The sequence below is a fragment of the Simochromis diagramma genome, unplaced genomic scaffold (genome assembly GCF_900408965.1).
Source record: "Simochromis diagramma unplaced genomic scaffold, fSimDia1.1 OVJJ01000302.1, whole genome shotgun sequence".
Taxonomy (NCBI): Eukaryota; Metazoa; Chordata; class Actinopteri; order Cichliformes; family Cichlidae; genus Simochromis; species Simochromis diagramma.
In genome coordinates, this window is record NW_024386792.1 from 13,709,778 (window position 1) to 13,737,013 (window position 27,236).

Sequence of the window (27,236 nt, forward strand, 5' to 3'; positions counted from 1 at the left end):
ACTGAGGAGATTAGCAAATGATGACCCTGATGAAGGCCACAAGCCGAAACGCGTTGGTCATCTTCCCCTAAGTGTTGCTGGAGTTCCTGCATTGTGAATTCTTTCATCCTCTCCATGCACCTTGGAAGTAAGTGAAGTTGTACCAGAAATTTCTGTTATAATTAGCAAACGACAAAGGAAGTCAAAAGATGTTTTGTATAACAGTGTATCAAATCTACATAAACTACAATATCAAAATACACAATTAAAACCATACAGATGCATTTTGAAAGCATGTTTACAAATATGATCCTTTAGTGAATGTAGTGTCTTAGTTTTTACAGAGTGTTATAACACTAGTTCTCCTCAATTCATCACATAAAAGTAAGTATATGCACCATAAAGAGCATCATTGTGTTCCTTCAGAGCTGTCCTGAGATTACAAGCTTTGTTTACCAGGATTGTAACGTTCACACTGCAGGTCCCAATGCTCAAGTCCCCCCCCCAGTTGTTTCTAAGTTAAAGCTTTAAATTTTGTAGTAACCTGTAAATTTGTATATCTTACTGTAAACCTACTGTCATTTAATGGTTGGGCACTGCACAGCTACAGGCATCTGACCTCATGTCATACTGTGTATGGTTGCGTGTGTGACAAATAAAATTTGAATTTCAATTAAATGACAGAAACGTTCCTGTTCTTGTAAAGTATGTAAGATATATTTTAGAGATTTTACTGTACAAATTTTTGTACAGTACTGAGCGTGCTACTCCAGACGTTTCAGCTGTCGTATCAGAAACTTAATTTAAGTTTGGGGGGGGAAAGAAACTTACCGTTAAAGCCAATAACAGCCTCCCGTTCGAACCCAGGTATACTTTCTATTTAAAGATCCATTATCAAACTGTGTTGTATTCACCAGAAAAAACTGTCAAAGTACCTTAACCAGTAAATTCAAATTTTGTTAAAAATAGCGGTAACTATTTTTTCTCAGGCACGTTAAGTAGTTCCATATATGGAGTGCCAGGACTGCCATAATGCATTAATTAAATACACCATTAAATAATTAATTAAATGTGGCAATAATTAATTAAAATTGGAATTAATTAATTAATTAAATAAATAGTTATGACACATGTAATTAATTAATTATTGACACATTTAATTAATTATTTATGTATTTCACATTTTAATTAATTATTGACACATTTAATTAATTAATTATTGACGCATTTAATTAATTATTTATGTATTTCACATTTTAATTAATTATTGACACATTTAAATAATTATTGACACATTTAATTAATTATTTAATGATATATTTATTTATTTCATTTTGGCAGTCCTGGCGCCTGGCTCTCATCATGAAATAATTTTATCTGTCAGCCTCACCCATCAAACTCAGGGGGCGGGGTTAACGCTGCAGCTTCTCTAACATTTGATTGGTTGCCGTGCAAAGTAAGTCAAAACAGGTCGATCCTAGATAATCGATTGCTTGTGTAGACTTGGGGCAGCCAGGTATCCCAGAATGCAGATCAAATCACAGGCAGCAATGGTGGTGGTGTAGTTTTAAAATACCCCGTTTTTCTGTCACCAGCTACACTTTTAACAGTGTTTTAGCCGCGAATGTCGCGCCGTATGTCTGGTCAGGTTGTCAACATAGAACATGTTTGCAAAAGTGCTCAGATGTTTTCAGAGATTTCACTAGCTCTGCTAACAGTCAGCATGCAGAGTGCACCCAGGGGGTTACGTTAACCGGTTTGTTTACATATTCCACTCTCCGTGTTCCACATGTTGCATTCGCAGATTCTCATTTTCACCGAACGATCGTCTCTTTCCGCCTGCTCTTGTGTCTCTGTGCTTCTGTAACATAAAGAACGAGCTGACATTTTTCTCACGAAACCAGCGATCAGCTCAACAGACCCTCAGTTTACCTGCATGCATCCTCCTCCTCATCTGTCAGCTGTTTAACACCTGCTGCTAATTCAAGAAACACGCCTACGTTACCTGGTGATAGTCACAGTTTAACCGGGCAGCCGGTGCTCGATATAAAGCAATGTCAGCGCATTTTTCTGCACAAGATAAGTAAATATAGTGTTTTCCCCGAGCGCAGAGCTGCTGGAGCTTGTTTCCTTACAGAGCACTTTATAGGCGAAGCAGCTTCATGAGCGGCTGATGTCCAATCACCGGCACACAGCTTTGAAACCTCAGCTGAGTTTTAGCTCTCAGTGGTTAAACGCTGGACTTCATTCACTCAGGTTCTGTCTGTCGGGTCACGTTTACTTCGCTGTTTTATTTACAACTGAGCAAATCGGTTTGGCTGAGGTTAAAGTTACGTTTCATAACTGCATAGTTTCACAGACGTTTAATGGTTCACTGGCACATGTGTTAGACTGAACTATCATCTAAATATCATCTGTTTTTTAATAGTTATTCAACTGTATTCTAAGCACCAGCTGTCTGTTAGAATGTGATTTTTTTTCTCTCTCTGTTGGCAGAGGTATAAAAATGCGCAGGAAAATCTGACGTGCATGGCAAACTTCACCGACGATATTTAGGGAGGAATAAACACACATCAAACATAAATGAACCATTTGCCTGTCTCCATAATTGAGAGCATTTTCTCTTCTTATGTCAACACTCTCTCTCTTTTTTTTTTCCTTTTTTTTTCTTTTTCGGTCATGTTATGTTTACCTGTCAAAGGCTTGTTACAAACTATGAAACACATGGTGCAGACTTCTGGATGTTAGAAGAAAACTAATACTGCTCATGAAGGAGACTAATTAAGGCAGGAAGGTGTCCTTTAAAACTAAACATGTTAATAGGACCTCCCTATTTATATCATAGTTTATGATATAGCACATGTATTTCAGTAATAGCCTGCTGATTTCAGGTGAACAGTCGCTCACGTAGGCGTTATCTGTGAAACTCCTTAACTATAATTTATCCAAGTTAACTTCAGTTAACCATTCAGACGGTTCTTTTTCAATGAAAAACATAAACACCCATGCTGGTGTAGGTTTCCTCAGTGCCAGCTGTTAACATTATAGCTGCTTATGCAGTAACCATGGTAACCACGGACTGAGCGGCTGGATCGACGGAGGTCAGACAACAATTTTACATGTATGATCTTAAAACAGGACACAGCCACTATACGTGCTGGCCTCATATCAAATGTGAAGGCAGACTGAGTCTATGTTTGACGTTTTTTATATCTAATCTTCCTTTTCAAACATTTAAACAGCAGCGAGTCTGCAGCTGAGGGAATACAAACTCAAATTGTCGGAACAGGTTTGCTCGTTTCTTGGATTCATTTGGTGATTTATTAAATGTATAACTGTTATTCTAATCTGCTGCCGAGTCTCTTACACTTTTCTTTATGCTGTATATTTTCACGTCTCTGGAATAGTTGGCAGTTAGATAGTCAGCTGGGAAACTTTGTGTTAACTCATGGAGCTGAGGATATCGTGGATATGCTGACCTCGCTCCGTGGTGTACAGGGCCGTTTACCCTCATGATTAATATTCACTATAAAAATATTAGCCGAACATCATGAAGTCTGTATGTGTTTCATAGTGTCGAACAACCTTTGTACAGTTAAAGCCAGCAGTTACTACATGACAGAAACACCAACGTTATCTCTTTTATGCGTTTATACACAGGTCACGCTGATTACTGAACAAAAACCCAAAGATCAGATGTTAAACAGATTTATTTGCTCTCTCTCCTCCTTAAACATGTTTTTAATGTTAGTTATAATTCAGAATTGGCGACTGAAACACGTAGGACACATACGAACATCAGGAAATAAAACCCCGATAAATATAACCTCAGTAAAAGAAGTCAGCGGGGGTTACTACAGCTGTGTACCGGGGCCTGCGCTTTGTCGGTGGGATTGCTTGCGAGGCGAGCGGGTCTATCCCACGCTTTGCCGTGAGACTGTGCAGACATCTCCGAAATCATCGAAGCACTTTTGCAAAGAGGCTGTATCTTGACAAACCGACCAGACACATGAAGATTAAACCACTACATTCTCGGCTAAAAAATATTAAAACAGTATTTGGTGACACACAAACAGGGTTTTTCAAAGTTCAGTTCTGTTAGCTTCCACATGCCGGTTGTTGTGTGCTAGAAACAATGGCCACCAGGCCAAAGCAATGGTTTTGACTCGATCAGCGTTAACCCCGCCCCCTGAGTTTGATGGGTGAGGCTGACAGATAAAATTATTTCATGATGAGAGCCAGGCGCCATGACTGCCAAAATGAAATAAATAAATATATCATTAAATAATTAATTAAATGTGTCAATAATTATTTAAATGTGTCAATAATTAATTAAAATGTGAAATACATAAATAATTAATTAAATGTGTCAATAATTAATTAATTGTGTCAATAATTAATTAAAATGTGAAATACATAAATAATTAATTAAATGTGTCAATAATTAATTAATTAATGTGTCAATAATTAATTAAAATGTGAAATACATAAATAATTAATTAAATGTGTCAATAATTAATTAATTACATGTGTCATAACTATTTATTTAATTAATTAATTCCAATTTTAATTAATTATTGCCACATTTAATTAATTATTTAATGGTGTATTTAATTAATGCATTATGGCAGTCCTGGCACTCCATAGTTCCACACCAAAGTGTCGCTTGGTAAAATCAATCGGGCTCCACCAACTGCAGGATGTTACTTTGCTGCATTCACGTGGTATCGGAAATTTTGCATTTGAAATGGCTGCACACAAAAACAATTAAATATAATTGGCAAATTACACTGGAAAATCCGTGATATTGCATTTGCAAATGACATTGTAGTGTATTTGCACGATGGATAAAGCCTAATAAATTAATTCGTGACTGTACTGACAATATACAAAAAACATAAAAATAAATAAATAAATCTCTCATTTCGTTAATAAACATGTCACAGAAGAATCTGGGACATAATAGAATAAAAATATATTTCAGCACATTTACTGATTATCAGTATAAAAACATTGAACGCTCATTGTCTGAAATTACTACAAAGATAATCGCAGTATGTCACAATATGTATCTTTATTGAAAGTAAGCTATCATGCACAAGATGAAAATCATTGGATTACACAACTACATCATATATGTTCTAGATCTAATCTAACAATGTTCTATGTTCATTTAAATTTTTTAAATCTGCATATTTGGCACTTATTATGATGGCAAATTAGGTAACAATTACTTTGTAAAGAAAGTACACTCTGTTTTATAAACTACAGAAAGAAGTAATACTTAGCTACATCCTGGTTTGCACTGCACCATACAAAATTTTGTACTGATATAACTGTTGGTCCAGAGAAACTTTCCAACCATTTGGTAGGGCAACTGTATTTCCTTGTCCTTTGGTAAAGAACTATGAAATATTCTTAAACGCTAACCACACCACATGTCATAATAGTGAACTGTGAACAGAGCAGACCTACACTGAGCTGTGAGATCAAACAGTAGATATTCTAGGCACATCCAAAATTTTAACTGCTGCTGTACTCCAATTAATACAGACTTCAGCAAACACATCTTCTAGCACTGACCTGGTGCCCTGTCCTAACTGAGATTTTAAAAAAAGAATTTTAGTGGACAGTCAGCAATGAAAGCAGAAAGGTGAATCATCACAAGAACTTTTAATAACTTGTCAATAGAACAGAAATGAGCTTCTTCCTCTCTCAAAACTAAATGAAGAGGAAATGTGCTTTTAATAAACACTCAACTTTTACGTTACACTGTCGGGATTCTCTGAAGGTCCTTCAAAACTTAGTATTTCTTTGGATGTGTCCCCAGCCATCTGTCTGTGTGCGTGTGACCTCCGGTGTCTGCTGAGAGAATGGCTCCATTTAAACCTGCAGCCACAGATGAGGCACAAATAGGGTCTCTCTCCAGTATGTGTCCGCCGATGCTTTGTCAGTGACGCATTTCGTGAGAAAGTTGCTCCACAATCATTACAAATATAATTTTCTGACTTAATATGAACATTTTGTTCATGCTCTTTCATGTTGCCCAGCTGTGAAAAGCCTTTACCACACACAGGGCAAAGATGTGGCTTCTCCCCTGTGTGGGTCAATACGTGAATATTCAAATCCTGGCGAGAATAAAACTGCTTGCCACAGATAATGCATTTGTATGGTCTTTCCCCTGTGTGGCTCCTCATGTGCCTTTTCAGTCCCTCAGAACGAGAGAAGCAGCTCTCACATAAGGTACATTTGAAAGGCTTCTCTCCTGTGTGGGAGAGGAAGTGCCTACGAAGCGCCGAGGCCTTGAAGAAACACATCCCGCAATCCGCACAACTGTGAGGTTTTTCTGGCTGCTCCTCGTGTGTCTTTTCGTGTGCTTTGCAGTGACCTGACTCGGAGAATCCCTTACCGCAGACCGAACAGGTGAAAGGCTTCTCTCCAGTGTGCATACGCTTGTGACGAATGAGTTTGTTAAGTTTTCTGAATGTCTTCATGCAGTATGAACACTGATGAGGTACCCTGGGTTGTTTTGTGTGTGTGCGTTTATGCCTCTCTAACCTTGAGGGTCTATTGAACACTTTTCCACAGTCGGGACAGGGGTGCTTGTTAGTCCTACTGTGGCAATTCCGGTGTCGGATCAGCGTCTCCTGTTTTGTAAAGCTTATATTACAATGCTCACACTCATGAAGAGTCTTGGGCTTGCTCGTGTGTACAGGTTTATGCCACTCCAGCTTTGACGGTCTGTCAAATATCTTGCCACAGACAGTGCAAGGGTAACACTTGTCTGATGTGTTGCTCTGTGAATGTTTGTTTTCTGGCTTGGCCACTGAAGCATCACTGGAATCTGATTCTGAGATTATTTTCACCACCACTATTTCTGGACCTGAAGAGGAATCACATTAAAAACACAATTTGAGTGTGTTACTGGCTGAAATGACTTAGCAAATCTCAGTAAGCAAAACACAATGATTGACTTTTACCATGTTACACAAATGTTACACATTCATGTTCAGTGGGGCTTAGTTCTGTTGTTCCACATGCACTGTATGCCACCGAATTCAGTTAGATAAGGAACCAGGCTTTTTAGAACTAAAAAAAGTGAACTTATTTATTACACAAATTTTGATCAAAAGGGGAGAAACATGCAAAATACCCTCAATACATACTTTCCTCCGCAGATTCTGTTTTAGGGACAGGTGTGGTGTCTGGGCCCATTGCTGCAGCCTGTTGATGTACAACCCATAAACAGTTAAGGAACAAATACACAATATATCTACATATTGGACATTTACTATTACAGTTTCCACGATGCAAACTCGTACTGTAGCTAATGTCTGAGACCAAAAGGACTCATTAGACACATCCAGGGAAATTCAAACAAAACTGATGTGGAAAGTGAACAATAAGCATTGATACAGCTAATACAAAATCTTAATGGAGAGCTATTTCAGATGAGCAGCTGTCAAGTTATCCCTGTTAAATCCAGAATTGAATTCAAAATCCTGCTCCTCACATACAAGGTCTTAAATAATCAGGCCCCATCTTATCTTAACGACCTTGTAGTACCATATCACCCCATTAGAGCACTTCGCTCTAGCACTGCAGGCTTACACGTTGTTCCTAGAGTATTTAAAAGTAGAATGAGAGGGAGAGCCTTCAGTTTTCAGGCCCCTCATCTGTGGAACCAGCTTCCAGTCTGATTTGGGAGACAGACACTATCTCTACTTTTAAGATTAGGCTTAAAACTTTCCTTTTTGCTAAAGCATATAGTTAGGGCTGGATCAGGTGACCCTGAATCCTCCCTTAGTTATCCTGCAATAGGTGTAGACTGCTGGGGGATTCTCATGGTGCATTGAGTATTTCCTTTTCAGTCACGTTTCTCACTCAACATGTGTTAATAGACCTATCTGCTGAATCACACTTGTTATTCATCTCTGGCTCTTTTCCACAGAATGTCTTTCATCCTGTCTTCCTTCACCCCAACCGGTCGCAGCACATGGCCGCCCCTCCCTGAGCCTGGTTCTGCCAGAGGTTTCTTCCTGTTAAAATGGAGTTTTTCCTTCCCACTGTTAGGAATGCTTGCTCACAAAGGGTCATTTGATTATTGTAGGGTGTACCTTACAATACAAAGCGCCTTGAGGAGACTGTTGTTGTGATTTGGCACTATATAAATAAAATTTAATTGAACTGAAGTTATCCCACTTGAAATCCAAGTGATTTGGTGTTTGCGTTTGTACAAACATAGGCATCAGAAACACTTTATTGTATTTAATTGGACCTTCCTGACTAACTGGCTGTGACTTGTTTATGTGGTTAACTAATGATTAGTTGGTTGGAAGTTTGGGGGGAAATTTTACAATTCTACAAAAAACAAAAAAATAAATCTACTTATCAGTGGTGGGCAAACTATGCAAAACAGATACTATCGCTAAATTACGTCAAATCTACATTCACCAGACACTTTATCAGGTACACCTTGCCTTGCTAGTACCATTTTTTAACTCCAATTGTATTAAGAACTGACCCCTCCTAGCACAAACAGAAAGCACTAGCTGGAAACACCTCTTAACTACATTACAGCATCAAAAATACTCAGGTAGAGTGTGGCACTACTAGTCACTATTAGTTGGTCCGTGCTTGCATTTTGTTCACGCCAAAATTTTGAGCATGCCATCTAAAACATGAGCAGCATAAAAGATAAGCAGCATGTATGCAGTGGGTTAAGCAGTCCGGTGTGCTGCACACACCCAGTGTCTGTATCAAGGCGGTGGAAGGAAAACAACACTAAACAACCCTTAACGCTCAAAGTATGTATCAATATCCTCAAACTAAACTTAAAGATGCACGTGAAACTGAAAGTGGTCAGTGCTGGTTCTGAAAGCTAACATGTTGTTTATTTACCTATACAAAAAATATCTGTGCTTTTGCACAGATTTGCTAGAATGTTTGTGTGGCCGCTCGAGCATTAACCCGTCCACTTGCAGAGAAACCGACACCGGCGTGGTTAACGATTGTCGATAAGGGGTTATAATTAAACTCGAGGGTAGTGTTAACGTATTGTCACAACGGTATACAAATACAAACACAACAGCCGCACTTTTACAACGTTTGCTAGCTACTGTCGCTAACGCTAACGTTGTAGCTAACCACGCAGCACAGCCTCGGAGGCGTAAACAACATTCAGGCCCACCTCTCTAATAATCCGTAAAAGAGAAAGCTTACCACGTCTTCTATCCACAGAGTTTTAACCGAAAACTTCTTCGCGTGAAAGGACAGCTCGTAGCCACGGACTGCTTCTTCTTCTTTATATGCATTACCGCCACCAACTGGTATGGCGTGTGGACCGAAATTCTCCTTCCTGTGCTTCTCATTTCTCATATTTTCCTTTTTGTTTTGTTAAACCATCGCCCTTTCATCTCTTCCTCCCATTGCTTTTGTCACATTTCTTTCATTTTTGTGCCTTATTCTGTTCTCAATGTCGGTCCTACTAACACTGATATCCATATCCATCAACGGTCTCTTTGTAGCTTCCTTTGCTTTTCCTTCTGTCATTTCATTTCCCTTAACTCCATGATGCGCTGGTAGCCATAAGAAGGTGACCATAAGCCCCATCATAGTAAGCAACGGACTGCTAAACACGCCGAAGCAATTTGGGGTTGATGCTCTTTCCCTTGCATGGTGCCTTCAACTGCTCACGTACTTTCAAGAACTGGTGCTTTTTCTTTGCGGTTAACAGATTTGCGGTTCAGTCAGATGTCCAGCAGGGGCTCGCTCAGATCGTGGTAAATGTTGACGTTGAGAGCCGTCGTTTCCTTTTCTTTCTTTCTTTCTTTCTTTCTTTCTTTCTTTCTTTCTTTCTTTCTTTCTTTCTTTCTTTCTTTTCTTTTTTAAAAATTATTATTGTTTTGATTTCATTACATTTGTTTATACAACAAAAACAGGTTGTTGAAGCTAAATGAACACAAATACCGAAGGTTCTCCAAAATGGATATAAGGGCAACCAGACATCTTGAGTTTTTTTTTCATTATATCTATCTTTAGTAGAGTTTTTTCTTTTTGTTTTCTGTTATCACTAAACAAAGAAAACATAATACACTCCTTTCGCATGTCGCTCCAAATGGTTCCATAAAGCTACAGAGAGTAGCTTCAGCAAGTTTCTTAATGTTAAGAAATAATCTTTGCAGGTAGAAACGATATAATATACAGATCATTTTGCGAATATCAGTAAAGGAGCTTTAAAGCAGAATTTCTTTTTCTTTTTAAAGTATAAATGTTGTAAGAGGAGCAAAAGAGGATTCGTTTTTTAACAGGAATGCTGACAATGTTAAGTAAAAGACTTAAGTAAAAAATAAATAAATAACTAAAAAACGTTATTTGCTTTCAATCCCATTACAAATGCAGCCATGTTAATAATAAAACACTTATCTGAATAAATTACTTAACTGAGAGGAATAGCAAATAAAGGATTTTAAAAGGGATGTTTTGTACAACTGTACATCAAATCTAAACAAAATGCACAATCAAAATATACAATTTAACAGTGGACATAGATCTTATAAAATACTGCAGGTTAGTGTTTTCCCAATTAAAACCAGATGCAGTTGCAATTTTAACAGCGTGTTTACAAATATTATCCTTTAGTGAATGTAGTGCTTTAGTTATTACAGAGTATTATAAAACTAGTTATCCTCGATTCATCACAGAAAAGTGAGTATATGCACCAAAACGAGCGTCATTGTGTTCCTTCGGAGCTGCCCTGAGATTACAAGCTTTGTTTTCCTGGATTGTAACGTTCACTAAGACATTGTATGTGACCCAGATCTGTACAAATAAACTTTGATTAACAAAATAAATCTCACCTAACTATACAAAAAAAATACACAATTTAGCATTTCACAGGACAAGTGTGAAATGTCTGTAAGCTGCATATCAATCAAAATCACCCAAATTCTTTGAAGGAAAAACTCTTTCAGTCTTTACCAAAAATAGTCAGTGCTGTTTTCTCTAACTCACTTAGAAGGAAAACAATGAGAAATGGAAATGGAGTTCTGGATGCCCCACACTTCCAGGGACTGGATCTTGAAGTCTCTCTTGCAGAGTGCAATGCTCTTAAAAGTTTCACACGGCTCTGTGTAACCCCCTTGTAGGTCTCTTTGCAGGCAGAGAGCATGACCTCCTTCACCACCTGAAAGAGGACACATAGATATGAGCAGAGTATACTCGCAGCTTCCCTGTCACACAATATATTAAAGGTTCCTTCAAAGGCCAATCTATTGTATGTTTCACTAACACACCAATAATAAGCTGATTGTCATCGCCTGCTATGAACTTGGAGGCCTCTTGCTCCTTAGGCCTCTTGGGCTGTTTAGCAGACATGGATTCCTCCACTGGTGCAGTGACCATCAGATAGCTGGGATTTTGCAGTGTCTCAGCAGGACAGGTCAGAGTTGTGCTGGAGGGGATGTTGCCATTAGTTGACGCCTGAGGGGAAGCACTAATACTGCCTCGAAGTTTCTCAGGAGAAGCTCTTGGGCTCATTATATTGACCATAGATCTCTGGTAGAGCTCCATGTTGGGACGGAGCTGAAACAGTAATCACAAATCTTGTTTGACGCCTTGCAGTGTCAAAGGCATTGCTCTACATTAACATAAAGAAACCCATACACGGTCAATCTAAATCTAAGGTAAGTTGAATTTAACAAGAAGAAAGCTCACCATGAAAACTAAACACTCCCCAGTTCCAAAGTATGCAAGTTCCTCTGAGTCTTGTTTTCTTCTTTCTGCTACATCAGTTGACAAGAAGGCACCAAATACCTAAGATAAGAGAAATTACATCATGTCAATGGCATACAAAACTTACTGCGTCGGCTAAATCTCACCATTATAGAAGCATAAGGATCAATTCTGAGGCTCATTTAACATGTTAAATAAAATGCATCCTAATATTGATTATTTTATAGTTTTACCTCTTCATCCACAGATTTAATAATCATGACAGATGGTTCATGTCCCTCCACATGTGAATAGAATCTGTATGAAATAAAAATATACAAAACACCTTTTGTTTTTATAAATGCACAACAACATTATATACATGCCAAACTGGCATACAATTGCCCCTCAAGAGCTAAGACCTATTTTATTGAAATTTCATGTTAAATCAGAGAGAAGTTTTAGCACTGTTTAAACACAGGGGGAAAAAAACAGTATTTGTCTCTAAATGTTGATAGTAAAAACACACCTGCTGACGGTTACAAAAGAAAATTGTTTTTCACTGCAGGGACGCGAAGTTCAACAGATATTAATTTGATACAAGGTAAACACTATTAAAGCTATTGCGATATGATATAAATACTCCTCTACATGATTCACGCCTCTTTTTTTAGGTAGTTGCCAAGTGGGACTGAAGCGCAGAACAAAGGTTACTTACGAAGCAAGAGTCCTTTCATGCTCAGCTGTGCTGAACAACCTGAAGGGACTGAAGAGGGCAAAGCGCTCAGGTATCCAGGCCCAGATGACTCTCATCTCCGTCCCTGTTACAACACTGGAACGAAAGTTGTTGAAATCCACTGTCTCTACTGGTAGCCTTTTGGAAACATATGTGAAAACAGGGTTCATATTAGTGGAATGGAATATTTAATACTACTAAGTTTGTGTATATTAATCCTTTATTACATACAAATATACCATTCATCATCTGATTCATGACAATGTCAGTATTAACTCACCTTTTCTGGTCTATGCTGACACCTTTTAGTATGAGTGACTCTTTATTGGCAGTGAACAGTAGGTTAAGGTCTCTCCTTGTGGGTACTGAAATCTTGAAGGCTCTTTCTAGGAGCTTCTCAGCTGTGCAGTGGCGAGCTACATTTTGCACAAATCTTTTCATGTCTGTTCTGAAGTCTTCCACATCTGCCACTCGAGATGACACTGATACTTTATAGAGGTCAAGCAAAGCCAGAGCAACCCTACAAAGAATAATTATGAAACACATTTATTGAATTGTTTTGTCTGTATGTTTGGTTTTTTCCCAGAGTAACTGATATGGCAGAAGAAATGACATATTTAGGACTAAGTTTTTTTGTTTATTTGTTGAAATGCGGCAGCAGTAACAAACCTGTAGAGGACCTTGTAGCCCTCCAGTAGGTAGACGTCTAGAACTCTAATGGCATATGTGAACGGAAGGTCAGCAAATATCCACATGATCCAGTCAGAGTAAAACTCAAACAGGTTCTGGTGGGAGCTGGCAATCAGCTTGCGAATGCCTCTGCAGCATTTGTTGGCAAGGTCTCCAAAGGTCATACAGGACGCACGGTAGGTGAGGAAAGTCTGGTCAATGTAGCGCTTGTTGGGATCATTGTAGCAGATAAGTCGGGACACACTGTAGAAACATTCAGCTTCATCCTCGCTGAAGTGGAGGATGAGGGAGACCAGGGCGGGTAGAATGGGGCAGAAGTTCATGTCTATGAAGTATTTTCCGAGGCAAAGAAGAACTTTTTTTGCAGAATTCAGGCCTGCTTTGTTGAGGCAGTATCTGGAAAAGAACAGAGGAAGCAAGGACCGATTTGGTCACATTTACTGCAGTGCAGAAGTATAATAATACTAGAATGTAAACTTTTTCTGTTATATTTGTATATATATATATGTTGCTAGTCTTGTGGATGCTTTTAATAAACGTAGCCAAAATTAGCAAAATCAATGTCAATTAGACAAAAAGCTCATCATTAAGACAGTTTGTCAGCTATGAAGTGTGATTGCAGTATCACAAAATATTACCTTGGTATTTCTCCATCTTCCATATACTTCGGCACTGGGTGGCTGCTACGTTTTTGTTCTCCAAATAGCTTCTTAGTCAGTTCATAGTAGACATCTCTGTCTGGAGTGACAGCCCTTCTGCAGATATATAAAATCAATACACAGTCAAAAATTTGGTTCAAGCAGATTTCAGTAAAAATGCTCACAGTGGTTCCATTACTTGCCACAAACACATACATAGAATTGATGCTGTGGATGATGTGATAATAAGCTTTGGCCCTTAGTGTGTGTGGCATGGCCCAAAATCCTTCCCGAGCCATAGTTTTAAGCTGCTGGTGCTCACTCCGTAGGATTTGTTGATATTTCTTTGCAGCTTCAGGATCAATTTTCTCCCAGTCCACAAACTGCCCATACTTCATCCCAGAGCTGGAACAAATCTCCCAGTTGTCTGCTTCAGAGATGGTCATCATGGAAACTTGCTTGAGATGGCATTTACTGCCTGAGCCAAAACATACACATGTAACTTTATTATTATTATTATTATTATTATTATTATTATTGTAGATTTTCATTCTATTTATTTTGCTTTTAAAATACATATCCAACTTTAAAAACATTATTTCACTACCACAAGTTTCTCTAGAGGGTGATTGCTTGTTTGGTTTATGCTTTGACTTCGTAGAGGTGAACTCAACAACCGACACATCCCCGTCTCTTTCCTCCTTTTTGGTTGCTTGATACTTTGGCGGTGAGCTTTGCATCTGTTTTGACGTAGGGGAGGTTGTAAAGTGTCTTATGTCATCTTCTGAGCATAACTCCGATGTCTCATAACTGTAAAAAGACCTTTTAAAGACATTCGATTCAATATTAATTATGTAGTTCAGTAATTCAAGTCAGAAGAGAAAAAAAAAACACAAATCTGGTTAATTAGAAGTATTTGGTTATCTGGCCAGTAACCTAATTTTGATAATATGAGAGTAAAAGCATAGTTAATTATGAATACACACCTAGATCGAGGTCTTAAACAGGTTTCTTCTTTCTGTGTGTCCACACCATAAGGCTTTTTTCCCTCTGCATTGTAATAGGAGTGAGACCTTTGTCTGGTTCTGCTACTAGCCATGGATTCCAGATTGTGGTCAGAGAATGCGTCTGGGAATAAATTCATGTTTCCACAATTGAAGAATTCTGGTGTCCGTGAAACATGAATCATCTCAATTCCTATTATTCCTTGAAAAATAGGTTAGAAGGTAATGTTTCTCCTGTTGCTAGCTGCACAATCTGAGGATCCGGGCTTTATATAGGCCTGTGGGCTTTGGTCACGTGAGCTCTACATGGTTTGTTGTTGGTGAATTCAGGCACTGAAAGTGAAAAGTTCCATTGTTTTACCGGTTATATCTTTGGCACTGTGTCTTTCTGAGAAGCAATCAGTGTCTGGAACCCAAGTGCCCCCATGATCAGAATCATAAAACAAGACCTTACATTTCCAGATCACATAGCTGACCCCCCCCCCCCCCCCCCCCCCACACACACACACACAAAAACAAAAAAACAAATCTGTTTTAAAAATGTGCAACTATCAGGATTTCACAATAAATTAAATTAAATTGCTTACGAGACCAAAATGTATTTGAACACTGAACATCACATTCCTTGAAAGTCTTTGAAATGGTTTGCTCTTGTCAACATGTTCAGAAATAAGAGAGCAATTATGTCCTAGACATGGCTTTTTCTTTGAAATTACTTCACATACTTCAAGCATTGAAATGCCAGTAGAATCTATTCCAAGAAATCTTCCAAAGGCTATTATTGAACACAACATATGTATGTTTTCATCTAAACACAACCGTTGTTTGGGTATAAAACATAAAACCTCTACAAGTACTTACTCGATGTGTCGGCACATAATGGAATGGACTTGAAAAACAAACTCTGAAACTTTCCTTGCCAAAAAACATGCATGATGTTTTTTCTCAGATTATCAGATGTGAAAAAAACAACATCTTTTACATAAGCATAGATTTAACACCTGTGTCGTATGAGAAATGAACAGAGCAGAAATACATTTGTCCTTCAAACTGAATAATCTTGCCATATTGTGACATAGACTGTGTAAATTAGCAGGTGGTGTTTCTTCCTTTGTTGTGCCTCTCTGCTGTTTACAAAAGTGACGAGTCACTTAGAAGATTACATGCATGGTGCCACTCTTACACTCCAATCAAAAGTGCATTTCTCTTCTTAAGGCTGACATATTTCCTACATCTCTGTACAGAAGAAAAAAATTACTGCAGGGTAAAAATAACAAACTAAGCATGAACACGTATCACTTTGGTGTTTGATGTTGACTATCATTACAATATTGCTGATGTTTTATAAATTCTGTGGTAACAGTTGTAGATTTTTTTTACTTGGATGTTGATGTAAGTTGCTTTTGCAGGTCTGTTTTAAGTATTTAGGAGAAAGATTTTTAGCTACTATTTCTGTAAGCCTTTAAAAGCGATTCAAAGTTGTGTTTAAATGATTACTTCTGTCATTTGTTTTCATCTTTGAGAGTCACTCATAATAATGTGTCTGTACAAGTTTTATGAAAGATTTATAGACTTGTGAAATGAAATGCTGTTCTTTCAAAAGTTTACTATTAGACTATTCTGGCTTTAACTTGCATAAAAAAACTCATTTTAAGCAGCCTTCACTTGTTTTCTGTAAAACCAAGACCATGGGGGTGGTTTCTGCTGGAAGAGTGGAAAATTTTGACAGTGGAATGGTTAATTTCCATGTCTAAAAGGAACTTTGTGGCCTTTGGCTTCAAGAGGAAAGGTATCCTTCAAATATTTTTATATTGCTGCTGTATCAAGATCTTCCCATTTCTTGGTGTTTGAATGTATGAAAAGCAAAATAAAAATAAATAAATTAAAAACATCCCCCCCCTCCCCTTCCCCTGCTATATGCAGCTTCTTTGGAGTGTCTTTTGGAGGATTGTTGGGAATTTATAGGTAAGAATAAGAATCTCGCTCTCCTTATTGTAATAAAACAGTTGGATCTGGTCTGATAGATTATAAACAAAAACATTTATCCTTGGTTGTTCTAATGAATAAAAGAACTACTACATATATGATAAGTTGGATAAGACATTGTTGTCAAGGAAGCTATGATTAACTGAGAACTCTGCTAGAACAAAAGTGAATCAATCAGCATTTGCAAGGAAAAAACAGAGATTGAACAGGGAAACGCTGGAAAGAGGAAAAGGCACTTAGTCAAAGGAGAGAGAGGCTGATGATAAACATAATGTTGTTTTGACTAGGCTGAGGCAGCTCAATCTAAAAGTCATAGGCACACGTCCAGATTTTTTTTAAAATTTGGAAAATTGAGACCACATCTTATAATTATATTAAATTATATTTTACTGTAGGTCATCCATGTCTAAGGCTTTCCCATGAGTCTTTATTTCTGCTTGAAGTGTTTTTTTCGTTTGAAATTCCCAAATAGTTAGTCGAGCAGCCCTGAAATTTCTACACTTTAACTGACCTGTGAGTCAAAAATTAACAGCAAATCCTAACCCATAGAGGGCAGCATTATGCTATTACAATGCGCACTCTGTAGAAGTCCTGGGAAATATGTCCCTGTCGCCTACCGTAGTGACGTCTCGTCAAAACAAGAAGCAGGCTGCTGGTGATTACAGCCGGATAGTTGGTTCAAACTTGGGTTAATAGCTGACTTTTATCATAATGTCTCAGGACGCCTGGTAAGTCATTGTCTTGAATGCAAAAGTAAAATGACTCAGACGTATTTTTAAGGACAACAAATATTATTTCTACGCATTGTAACTACTTTGAATATAGCTAGCGAAAGTGGTAGCTACGAAGATTAGCCAAATAAAATAACATGTATTTTTGTTTCGCGATTAAAAAGTAATCGCTTCGTGTGTCGGGAAGTAGCTTGGTGGTTTTAGATTCGGATTAGAAAACAATTTGTTGTTGCTGTCGTCAGGTCTACTTATAACAGCAAATCAAATAGCGTTAGAGAATGGGGGGAAAAGGAATGCTAAAAATGTCACATGATAAATCCAAAGCTTGTGCTGCGTTTCTGACGCTTTATAAGCTACAGTAATATTAAATAATAATATTTAATAACAATGATTCTGATAGCCATTTAGCTCATGCTTTTCGATTAAGGCAATACGTCATCCAAAGTCTTCACTTGATCCATTGTTCAATAGGTTAATTTTTAGTTTGCACAGTTTTATGCTTTAATCATTATTTTCATGATTATTGTGGGTTTTCAAAATATACATTTTAAGTTTAGAAATATTTTATTTATTTATTTTTCATTTGCTACAACCTACACACAAAAAAAGGTTCAAACAAGAAGTTGCCCGAAACTAAAATACAGTGCATCTGTTTAGTGATCTGAAACCTGAGTGTGACAAATATGCAAAAAAATTAATAAAAATAAAAATCAGGAAAGGGGGCAAACACTTTTTCATCAAAGACATTCTGACTTTCACAACAGTATTGATATTAAGGAAGCATAATCAAGATATATAAAGAAAATTCCACATCTTCTTGTGTCAGTTCAAAAGTAGAGGTATTTATCATTGATGGAAAGGCCCCCATCTCCTGAGTATCTGTTATATGCATATGCAGTTCTTCCATTTGTGTAACAGGTAACATCTTCTTAGTCCAGTGTGGGGGGAAAAAATTCTGTGCAATATTGACGCAGGGACCCAAAAAGATTTGCGAATGACTTCTCAGCCAAGCAACATTTGTTACACTGTGAGGATGTTGATCGAAAGTTTAAATTCAGTTTGGTTTTGGAGTAATACAACCATGACACAAAGCATCATCTTTTTTATCTTTTATATTAAACACACCAAGTTTACTTGTAATGAAAAGTACTATAAAAAATAAATTTATGAAATCCATGATTATATTAAAATGCTTAGTTTTAATCTTAGTTTTGCTACTTCATCTTTGGCTACTTGATGATGTTGCAGTTCAAGTTTTTAATTCTCGTTTTTCATTTGCAGGTTACAAAATTACGATGCCACTTGCCGCTTGGCACAGGAAATAGCTGAAAACATCCATGAACGGAACAGACAACAGAGAACGGGGGGGAACCCTGCAAAGGTAGCCTCTTACCTCATAATTACAATAGTATTGCCTTCACATTCCTATTGTCTTGTTGATTGTTCTTAGTAGTGAGCTTATCTTCTGTCTTTTCAGATAAACATGACGCTACGGGCTTCACTTCAGAAGCTGAAACAAAATATCGCTCAGCTCAAGGAGGGTTTGTTGCGGGCATCCTCGTCTCGCCGCATGTATCCTTCAGTTTGGAACTGTGAAGAGCCTGCTTTGCTTACATTGGCAGAGGTGTTCCTATAGGGGGCATTAGAGTGCTTAGAAAATGACCTCAATAATGCAACACGCTTAAGTTTTAGAAACATAACTTGTCCCTGCTCATCAAAAGTGGTTAAAGCATTGCAAATTTTTTGTGTGACCTTATCATGACCTCATCAGAATGCAGTCTGAAGCTGACAGGAGGCAGAATCTCATTGATGACCTGCTAACCAGAGAGAAGCAGCTAAATGCAACTTTCAAGGGCGATATTACAGAGTCTGAACCCTCCAGGTAACATTAGGCATGTTAAGTTATTATAAACGGGATAAAGTGTTAAGAAAGTGAATAGTGCAAAAATCACTAATCACATATTGTCCCGCTTTCAAAGATCTCATTTTATCTTAACATATTTTGATCACAGTAGTGCTTGACATAGTACTTTATTTACTTCTCCGCCCACTTTGGAATATTTGTTCACCAATAATTTCTGTCACTTCTCGGTCAGTGTCAGAAGAAGCAAACCAAGCATCGCTGATTGATGAACATCCTGCTCAGATCACGCTGCCTTTCATTTTGTAACTTGTCCTCTTTGAGAATTTTTTTAGTACAATTTCCACCTCTGGTTGCCCAATTACAAATAATGAATCCTCATTCTCTTGTCTGTGTTCTTGACCTGAGAGGTCATAGGCTCTGGTCTCTGCTTTGATGATATGCCACCGGTCACTAACTTTCAGCGAGTCTTTGTACATCCTGTATGACCTCCCCTGGTGCTGTCACTCGGAGGAAAGTCTGTGTGCCTACCATTTTGACAGGGTGCTTAAGTTCATAGCTAATTCTTTTTCGTTAATGGATTTTCTTGCTTTACACTGTTGATTACACATTTGGCACACACTCACGCGCAAATGATGGAAACAGAAAGAGCAAGTTTATTACTAGCAATTGACATAGTGTACTCTATACTGTATACTTACACAGCGTATTCTGCTAGTTACGGAAAGAGCCGGATACCGCCACTGTATATAAAAGATATACATGGATGTCATGGATTCCATATTATAAATCCTTAATGATATTTTGGCCATTGCTATTTAGCAAGCTACATCTCTATGGCACCATTGCACAAAGCTGTCACATATACCTGTCAGATACTTCTGTGAGGTGCTGCCTTTAGGAGTCTCCACAGAGATCATCTGCCTCCATCTCACTCTATCACTTTCATTCTTTCAGTCTCACCAACTGTTTGCATGTCCTCCTTCAGCATCTGTGAACCTCCTCTTAGGCCTTCCTCTCTTACCCCTGCCTGGCAGCTCCATCTTCAACATCCTTTGTCCAGTATACCCAATATCACTTTTCTGCACATGTCCAAACCATTCTCTTACCTTCGTCCTCTTGCTTTCCTTCTCTCTCACTGTCTCCTAATATGCCCCTCCCCTTACTCTTCCTAGGAAATGCGCTAATAATATACAAAAATTACATTCACCAAAATTTGAATACAAACTTATTGTATGGGCTATACAATACAACATTTCATATTATTTGGCAGATAATTGTAATAACAGTTGTGCAAAAAGCACAGGCACAGTTCACGGGTAAGAACTCAGTGACAAAAATGATCTGAGACGAGGCCAAGTGGCTGCAGCTGCCCGTGTTGGCATATCTGTCTGTTAAGGAAGCTACCAAAAAAGTTAAGCAGCGATGAAAATGATTTGTACCAGGCTTTAAGTATATATTTCATTGCTGAAGTCGGGCCCCCTAACATGGGAGTCTCAGGGGATTGCCTCATTCTGGTACATCCCTGGTACAGCACGCTTTATTGTGGTGGTATTTAATTTTATTTCTTTTTTTGACAAGTAGCTAAAATACCAAAATACGAGAACAAAGTTTCTCAGTTTCATCAGCTCAATAGACTTTAGAGAACCTGTGTGCTGATGCCTTGATGGGACTGCCTTTCTCTGATATCTTTCACAAGCTTTGGTTTTGTGATTGATCTGCTTAGTGGTGCTTTGCACTGGCTTTCATCTTTTTACAGACCACACACCCAATTACATAAAAGGCTCTGAAAATAAAAAAAAAACTCCAATGAGATTTGCTAGTAAATTAGCTCGGCAAACTGTAATCATGTGGTCATATGGCTTTTGGTTTGCTCAATGAGACCTAAATTTAATGGTGATATGTGGTGGGTAATTTGGATTTGTGGGTAGGATCCATTCCCACTGTGTGGTCTCTGAGGACGGAATGTGGGAAGGAGTAGATTTGGACATGCCTGGATAATCTAAGCTGATTTTTTTAAACTCTTTTTTTGTGAGAACTTTGGATAGAAAAAAAGTAGAACAACATTGCCAAAGGGACACTTTAATCCATCCCCAAAACAATATATTCCAAGCATCTCCATTTCAGACTAAGAAGGCGGCTATTTTGAAGCCTGAGTTAACCCTGCTGGCCCATGGATCCATCTTCCCACTGTTATGCCTGAACCTTTCCATTGTATTTTATTGCAGTGGAAATAGTTGGAAGTAGTTAAATCTCACCTGTCTAAGTCACTCAGTCCTTAATGGGATGTTCGGGCTTCTGCAGTGGCAGTCTGTGTTTTGTGGGTACCAAGAGATCCACTTGACTGATTCTGGCGCTCCCTGCTGACTTGTTAATTGGATTTTCACACAAAACACTTGCATGGAGGAAGTGGAAGCCTGGCACATAGTCTCAGAGTAATCAAACCTGTTGGAGAGATTAGACTAAATGCCTTGTCTCACCCTCTTTTCAGATTGTATCAGCCTCCGCCTGCCTGCATTGTGAATAGCCTTAATAGCACTTTAGTGGCTACTTCAGAGGTGACTTGAAGCAGTCAGCAGACTGTGAATGGGGGTATGATAAAAGTAGTGTTCTGTGTTAGTTGTGCAAAAAAAAGCAAGCTGTTTTCATCTGGGTTTGAAAGGTTGATAAAACAGCAAATACTTAAAATTAAGTACAGTCAAATTATCAGTTTCTGTCTTGATTTCTGGTAAAGCTGTATGTGGTTCAGGTCCTTTATGTTGGGTTTGACCAACAGACAGCGCTGAAGAGACGCAATTAAAACCAGCCTCACTCACAGACCCTGAACCCATCACAGCGTGACAGTCAAAACTGGTGGGGGTCGGAAACACAGCTTTAAGCTATTAGGAGGAGAATAGGTTTCAAACCACACAGGGTTGTTTAGCGCAGCACATTATAGTGTAAAGAGCTTTCTTGTATGTCACATTGTCAGAGCAAAACCTCTGCAGTCCATAGTTCTGTGACAGATTAACATGCACTGTTTACATACTGCAAGAGCCGAGGCATTTTCAATCATTAAAAGACAAGTAAATAACCAGTGTTTTTCTGTGATCTGTGGGGGTGTCATAGATCCTAGAAAAAGCATAGAATTGATTGATTTTTTTTCTGGTATAGGTAATTGCTGTAATAGTACAGATGTGCATTTTACTTTCATAGTTTAACTGCTGCTTGTGCTTTGTTTGGAAAGTATCAGTAATTTAATTTCCAAAGCAAATTTTTAGTTTTCATTATGGACCTCTTTTTTTACTATTTATGTTTGTTTTATTTTGAAAGAATGCTGGGAAACTAAGAATTGTTATGATTATATGTCACAGGTCCACATTGATGGCCGGAGGAGCAGGAGCCAGTGGAGGCACTTCAGCCAACCCTTGGCTGATCAACGAATCGGATGAGACCAAGGGGCTGACCTTTGGAGAGATTAAACAGCAGCAACAACGAGTCATTGAGGGTAACTACATGACTGTTCAAGAACAATTAAAATTATAGTAAATTTCATATATATATATATATATTAGTACAGTACACGTGTAGCATTTATACAGTATCCTGTATTATTTGCCTTAGTAAACATAAGAAGATAACAGTAAAGTGCATAAAGTGTTGGTGGAAGCAGCAAAATAAATAGATAACGAGTAAGTCCCAGGCACTACCATATGTGTATTAAACCTGTGCTGACCGAACAAAGTATATAACTGCATCATCATAATTCACACCATGAAGGAATATCGTAAACTCACCACCGTTTTTTTTCCCCCTGTCTCTTGGCTCTGACATGACTTGAACACCCAGACATTAGTTCACCTGATTCCATATGACACTTCATTGCAATGTCTCCATTACGGCTCTGGTTATTGTCATTTTGGGATCAGAGATTCCTGTTAAGACAATGAAACCAAACCATATGGAGGTTTTGTGTCCCACGTGGGATTTCTGGTGGAGTTGGGTAATGGCAAGCCCATGAACTTGTGGTTAAAAAAAATTCCTGTGGTAAAGAGTGTGTCAAACTTAGAAACCTGCAGAGGCCAAATCTCTTCTCTTCTCTTCTCTTCTCTTCTCTTCTCTTCTCTTCTCTTCTCTTCTCTTCTATGAGCAGCCTGTCATTCCAGTTTCACAAATATTTACGACATATATATGTCACCACTACTACATTTGTCTTTTTTTTGTGTATCATTCATCACATTCATTTCATTTTGCCTTGTTTTGCAGTCATGGTAAATTACAATACATAAAATCAGTTGATTCATTTTTCGTCTCATGGTCAAGCTTGTAACAGTCTTTGTTTTCTTTCCTCTCATCTCAGCTCAGGATGCAGGCTTGGATGCACTAGCAGCTGTCATCAGCCGACAGAAGATAATGGGCCAGGAGATTGGCAATGAACTGGATGAACAGAATGGTAAGGTTTTATGTGCGTGTGTGTGTGTCTGTACATATTCATCAAATTCCAGACACATTACACAACACAGTGTGAAAGCAGTCAGCCATACCTCTCTTCTGCAGTGGAACTACTTGCCTCATGGACATTAATATTCTCCCACACCACCACATAACTAACAGTGCCCAGCACACACCTACTATTATCAGAGCACCTGGCATCACATTTAGGTCTGCCCCAATGTCCTTTGTCATATATCTGCCTGTGCTAAGGCAGCTTAAATAAATGAAAAAAACAGATCTGCTCAGTCAGAACTAATGGTTCTTTTGAGTTATTCCTGGCAAAATATCACTCCTCAATCCATAAATAGCTTCCATCACAGGCAGATGTGCTGTACAGAATTGAGCGCATTGCTCCAGACTTTTTCTTTTTTTTCACTTAGATGGGTGGTACTTGAGACGCAAGATTTAAAGATAAACATCTGTCAACTGGTAAACAATTACTTTAATGCATTGCTCCCTGAACACTAGAGTGGATAATAGGCAACCTCCTGAGGGTGTTGCCTTACCGAGAGGAAGTACATCCATATCTTATCACTTTTTGTAAAAAGAAAATGTAACCGTGAGTGCTATCTCTTAATGTTTGCACTGACAGAAAGCACAGATGCATTAATCTGTCAGTTCCTCTAGTGAAAATCAGGGGGGAAAAGTGAGAGTCAATAAAAGAGGAAAGTAGATATTTTAACACACAGCAATAATAAGGGAGTGGTGAGGCTGAATGACGTTATGCCTAGGATTCTGTCACAGACACTTGAGTATAAGTGGGTAAACTTCAAACTGAAGGTTTCTCTCTCTGTGGTTAGCCAGCTTATCTTAAAAACACGTAACATCAAAGTAGCAGCAATTAGCAGTGACTGTAAACACTGGTGTTGTGTATTTGCAGAGATCCATAGGTGATAAAGCCTAAATCTTATATTATTGTTGACATTATAAAACAAATTTTCGTAGTGTGATGCCAAGTTAAAGTAAAAAGAATGAATTTTTTTTTTCTTTTCGTTGACTGTCTGATTAACCTTATAGGACCTGCTCGTCTGGTGTTTTTTTTTTTTTTTTTTTTCCTTTTCCTAGTACAGTTATGTGTTTCTGCTTTGATGACCAGCTTCCAGTTGGGAGTAGAAGGCGTTGTACTATCCTGTAATATCCTGTCTGAGCAGTTGTGCCCAAACAAGTCTAGAGGTTGTATAACCGAATGATCTCGGTATGAAAACGTCCAACATTTCCTTCTGCTGTGAGGAAATGACAGGTGTTTAACTGATGATGGTTGACAATGATCAGTGAAGGGAATAGAAAGAAAGGAAATGTGAATGACTTTTGTCTGCTTTCCTGTTGTCACACTGAATCAGAGACAGAGTATTGCTCCAATTATCCAACTAGTGTGTTTATTGTGCTTTGGAAAGTTTTTTTTTCCCAGCTTGTTGCAAAGTTTTGTTATTAAATATGAACCTGATTGGACAATGGGGGAGTTGAAATTTAAAATTTATTTTTCTTGTTTTATTTTAGCACTGGAAAGAAAAACTTGTTTTTAGGCCTCACGTGAATCTTGAAAATAGATTTGCTGGTAGTTGAATTCTTCATTGCTGTAAAGGCCTAAAAATGTGACACCTGTGGGTAATGGACCCCATGTGTTGTAACCTGAACCAAATCTGAAGTAAAAATGTAAAAACCTTCACTTGTTACTACTTTTTTTCTCCTCTCAAGACTGCTAATCAATATATTAGGTAGTAATCTCACTGTATGTGTTGGTTATAGAAGCAGTTTGTGGTGCGTGAAGGAAACTGGCATCTGGGGACATGCGGGATGCTGTTAAAGTGTATAAACATTATCTGATGGAGCGGTCTGAGCTTCTTACAGTTTCCCTGTTCTCAGTCCACATTTTACAGCCAGGACTAAAGTTCTTTTAACTCGTTTACACCAGGTTATGCTTTACAGCGCCTGCTCTTCCACTATTTCTTTTTTTTTTTTTTTTTTAACCTTCCTATGTTGCTTCCCATGATTGTTCTTTTTCTGCCCTTTCAGTTGCATCTCACTCACTGTTGACAGCAGACTGTTATTTCATAACCTTTTAAAAATGTTTCCCCTTACTCTCTTCCATTTTGTTGTCTTTTTTGTTCGTCTCTTGTCAGTAATATCTGTACCCCTTAGACTGGGGGGGTGAAAACGATGAAAAGATGAAAAGGATGAATATGTTATATATTTTTATTTCGTTTTTTAATTGCAAAAACACTTTAAATTTACTTAGTGACAATGTCTCTAGAACTGATTTAGGAAAATGATACAACGGTGACTAAAACTGAAACTACTCTATCCTAGCAACACAACTGTAGATCTTTTGAGTACTTGCATTAAATGTAGCTGTATTCTTAACTTAGATATATTATAATTTCTCCTGCTTAGATACAAACTGTATTTGTATATAAGCATAAAAACTTTAATTATTTGATGCTCTTTGCCATCAAAAATGAAAAATACAGAAATTATTTCCTCTGTACAAAGGATGATTTCTCAAGGCAGTTTTCTTACTTGCATTTAACATAAAAATTGACAACATAAAAAGTCAGAAGAATGTTTTCTGAGAGGTAGAGGAAATGGATTTAAGTTTTAAAGTAGGAGAATGTCAAGACTTCTACTTGATCTTGACAGTTGGCGTGTAACCTCGGCGTCCGGCTGTCTTTCCGTCTTGTGGGGTTCCTCTTCCCCCTGATCACTGTACTGTAGCAGTGTTTCCCTATAAATAGATTAAGCTCTTTGTAGTTTGGCTCGTCAAGTCTAGCTCATGACCAAAGTGCAGTGGAGGTTGCAGTAATTTCCTTTTGGGGAAACGATTCCGGGTGAGGTCAGCAATGAAGTTGACCCTTTTCAGAGGTTTTAAGATGAACCCAAAGCCCTCAACCCTTCAGTTTGACTGAATCAAAAAGAACTGAAATGTAGAAATGAGCAAGCAGACCATTTATCTCACTTTGCGTTGAGCAAAAGACTAAAATGAGCAAACTGCACATTTTCTAACTTTTCTTTCCAATTGCAGTAAAATACGAAATTCAATCCTTGTTGTTTATGTGGTACAATTAGTTAAATGACATGTCATCATCAGTTTTTTCTTTTAATGTTTCTTATGTAATGTTGCCAAAGATTATTATGTTCTCATTTCCACAATAAATGTTGCCGAAAATAGTCCGACACCAACTAAAACAGCTCGCGTCAGCTGTAGTTTTCCTCACTACCAAGAAAGATCAACATTAATTTTGCTTTATTGGTGTTGATATTTCTCATATTGCGGCCTGGAGCGGTGACATCAGTCCATGTCAATGTCTTTTACTTATGAGTGACAGACAGTGGCAAGCTCACTAAATTAGCTTTTTTTGAAAAGGGTGGCCAAAGTTTGAGGCTGTCTCGTTTGTTAGATTTTAAATTGCACATTTGAATTGGATTTGA

General features: G+C 38.0%; 2 protein-coding genes across 3 annotated transcripts in view; one reads left to right on the plus strand and one right to left on the minus strand.

Moving 5' to 3' along the window:
* Positions 1-5,658: 5,658 nt before the first annotated feature.
* LOC120729172 (TBC1 domain family member 24-like) lies at positions 5,659-15,011 on the minus strand. 2 transcript variants are annotated; one of them, XM_040024680.1, is made up of 13 exons: positions 14,742-15,011; positions 14,366-14,577; positions 13,972-14,233; positions 13,756-13,872; positions 13,097-13,513; positions 12,708-12,947; positions 12,410-12,565; positions 11,946-12,009; positions 11,695-11,793; positions 11,274-11,562; positions 10,993-11,164; positions 7,146-7,203; positions 5,659-6,862 (listed from the first exon to the last, which is right to left on the minus strand). In XM_040024680.1, exons 1-13 carry the CDS (start codon positions 14,942-14,944, stop codon positions 6,851-6,853), a joined length of 2,301 nt encoding a protein of 766 aa, XP_039880614.1. In that variant the 5' UTR covers positions 14,945-15,011; the 3' UTR covers positions 5,659-6,850. The 2 variants fall into 2 exon arrangements, with proteins under 2 accessions (XP_039880614.1, XP_039880613.1); XM_040024679.1 differs by having other exon boundaries at positions 14,363-14,577.
* Positions 15,012-17,340: 2,329 nt separating this feature from the next.
* The window catches only part of stx8 (syntaxin 8), a 40,596-nt gene continuing 30,700 nt past the window's right edge, over positions 17,341-27,236 (plus strand). Inside the window, exons 1-6 of the mRNA XM_040024685.1 lie at positions 17,341-17,473; positions 18,758-18,857; positions 18,954-19,048; positions 19,248-19,358; positions 22,691-22,824; positions 23,677-23,769. Coding sequence (XP_039880619.1) covers positions 17,457-17,473; positions 18,758-18,857; positions 18,954-19,048; positions 19,248-19,358; positions 22,691-22,824; positions 23,677-23,769 — 550 coding nt within the window. The 5' untranslated portion in view covers positions 17,341-17,456. The remainder of the gene's footprint in view (positions 17,474-18,757; positions 18,858-18,953; positions 19,049-19,247; positions 19,359-22,690; positions 22,825-23,676; positions 23,770-27,236) is intronic.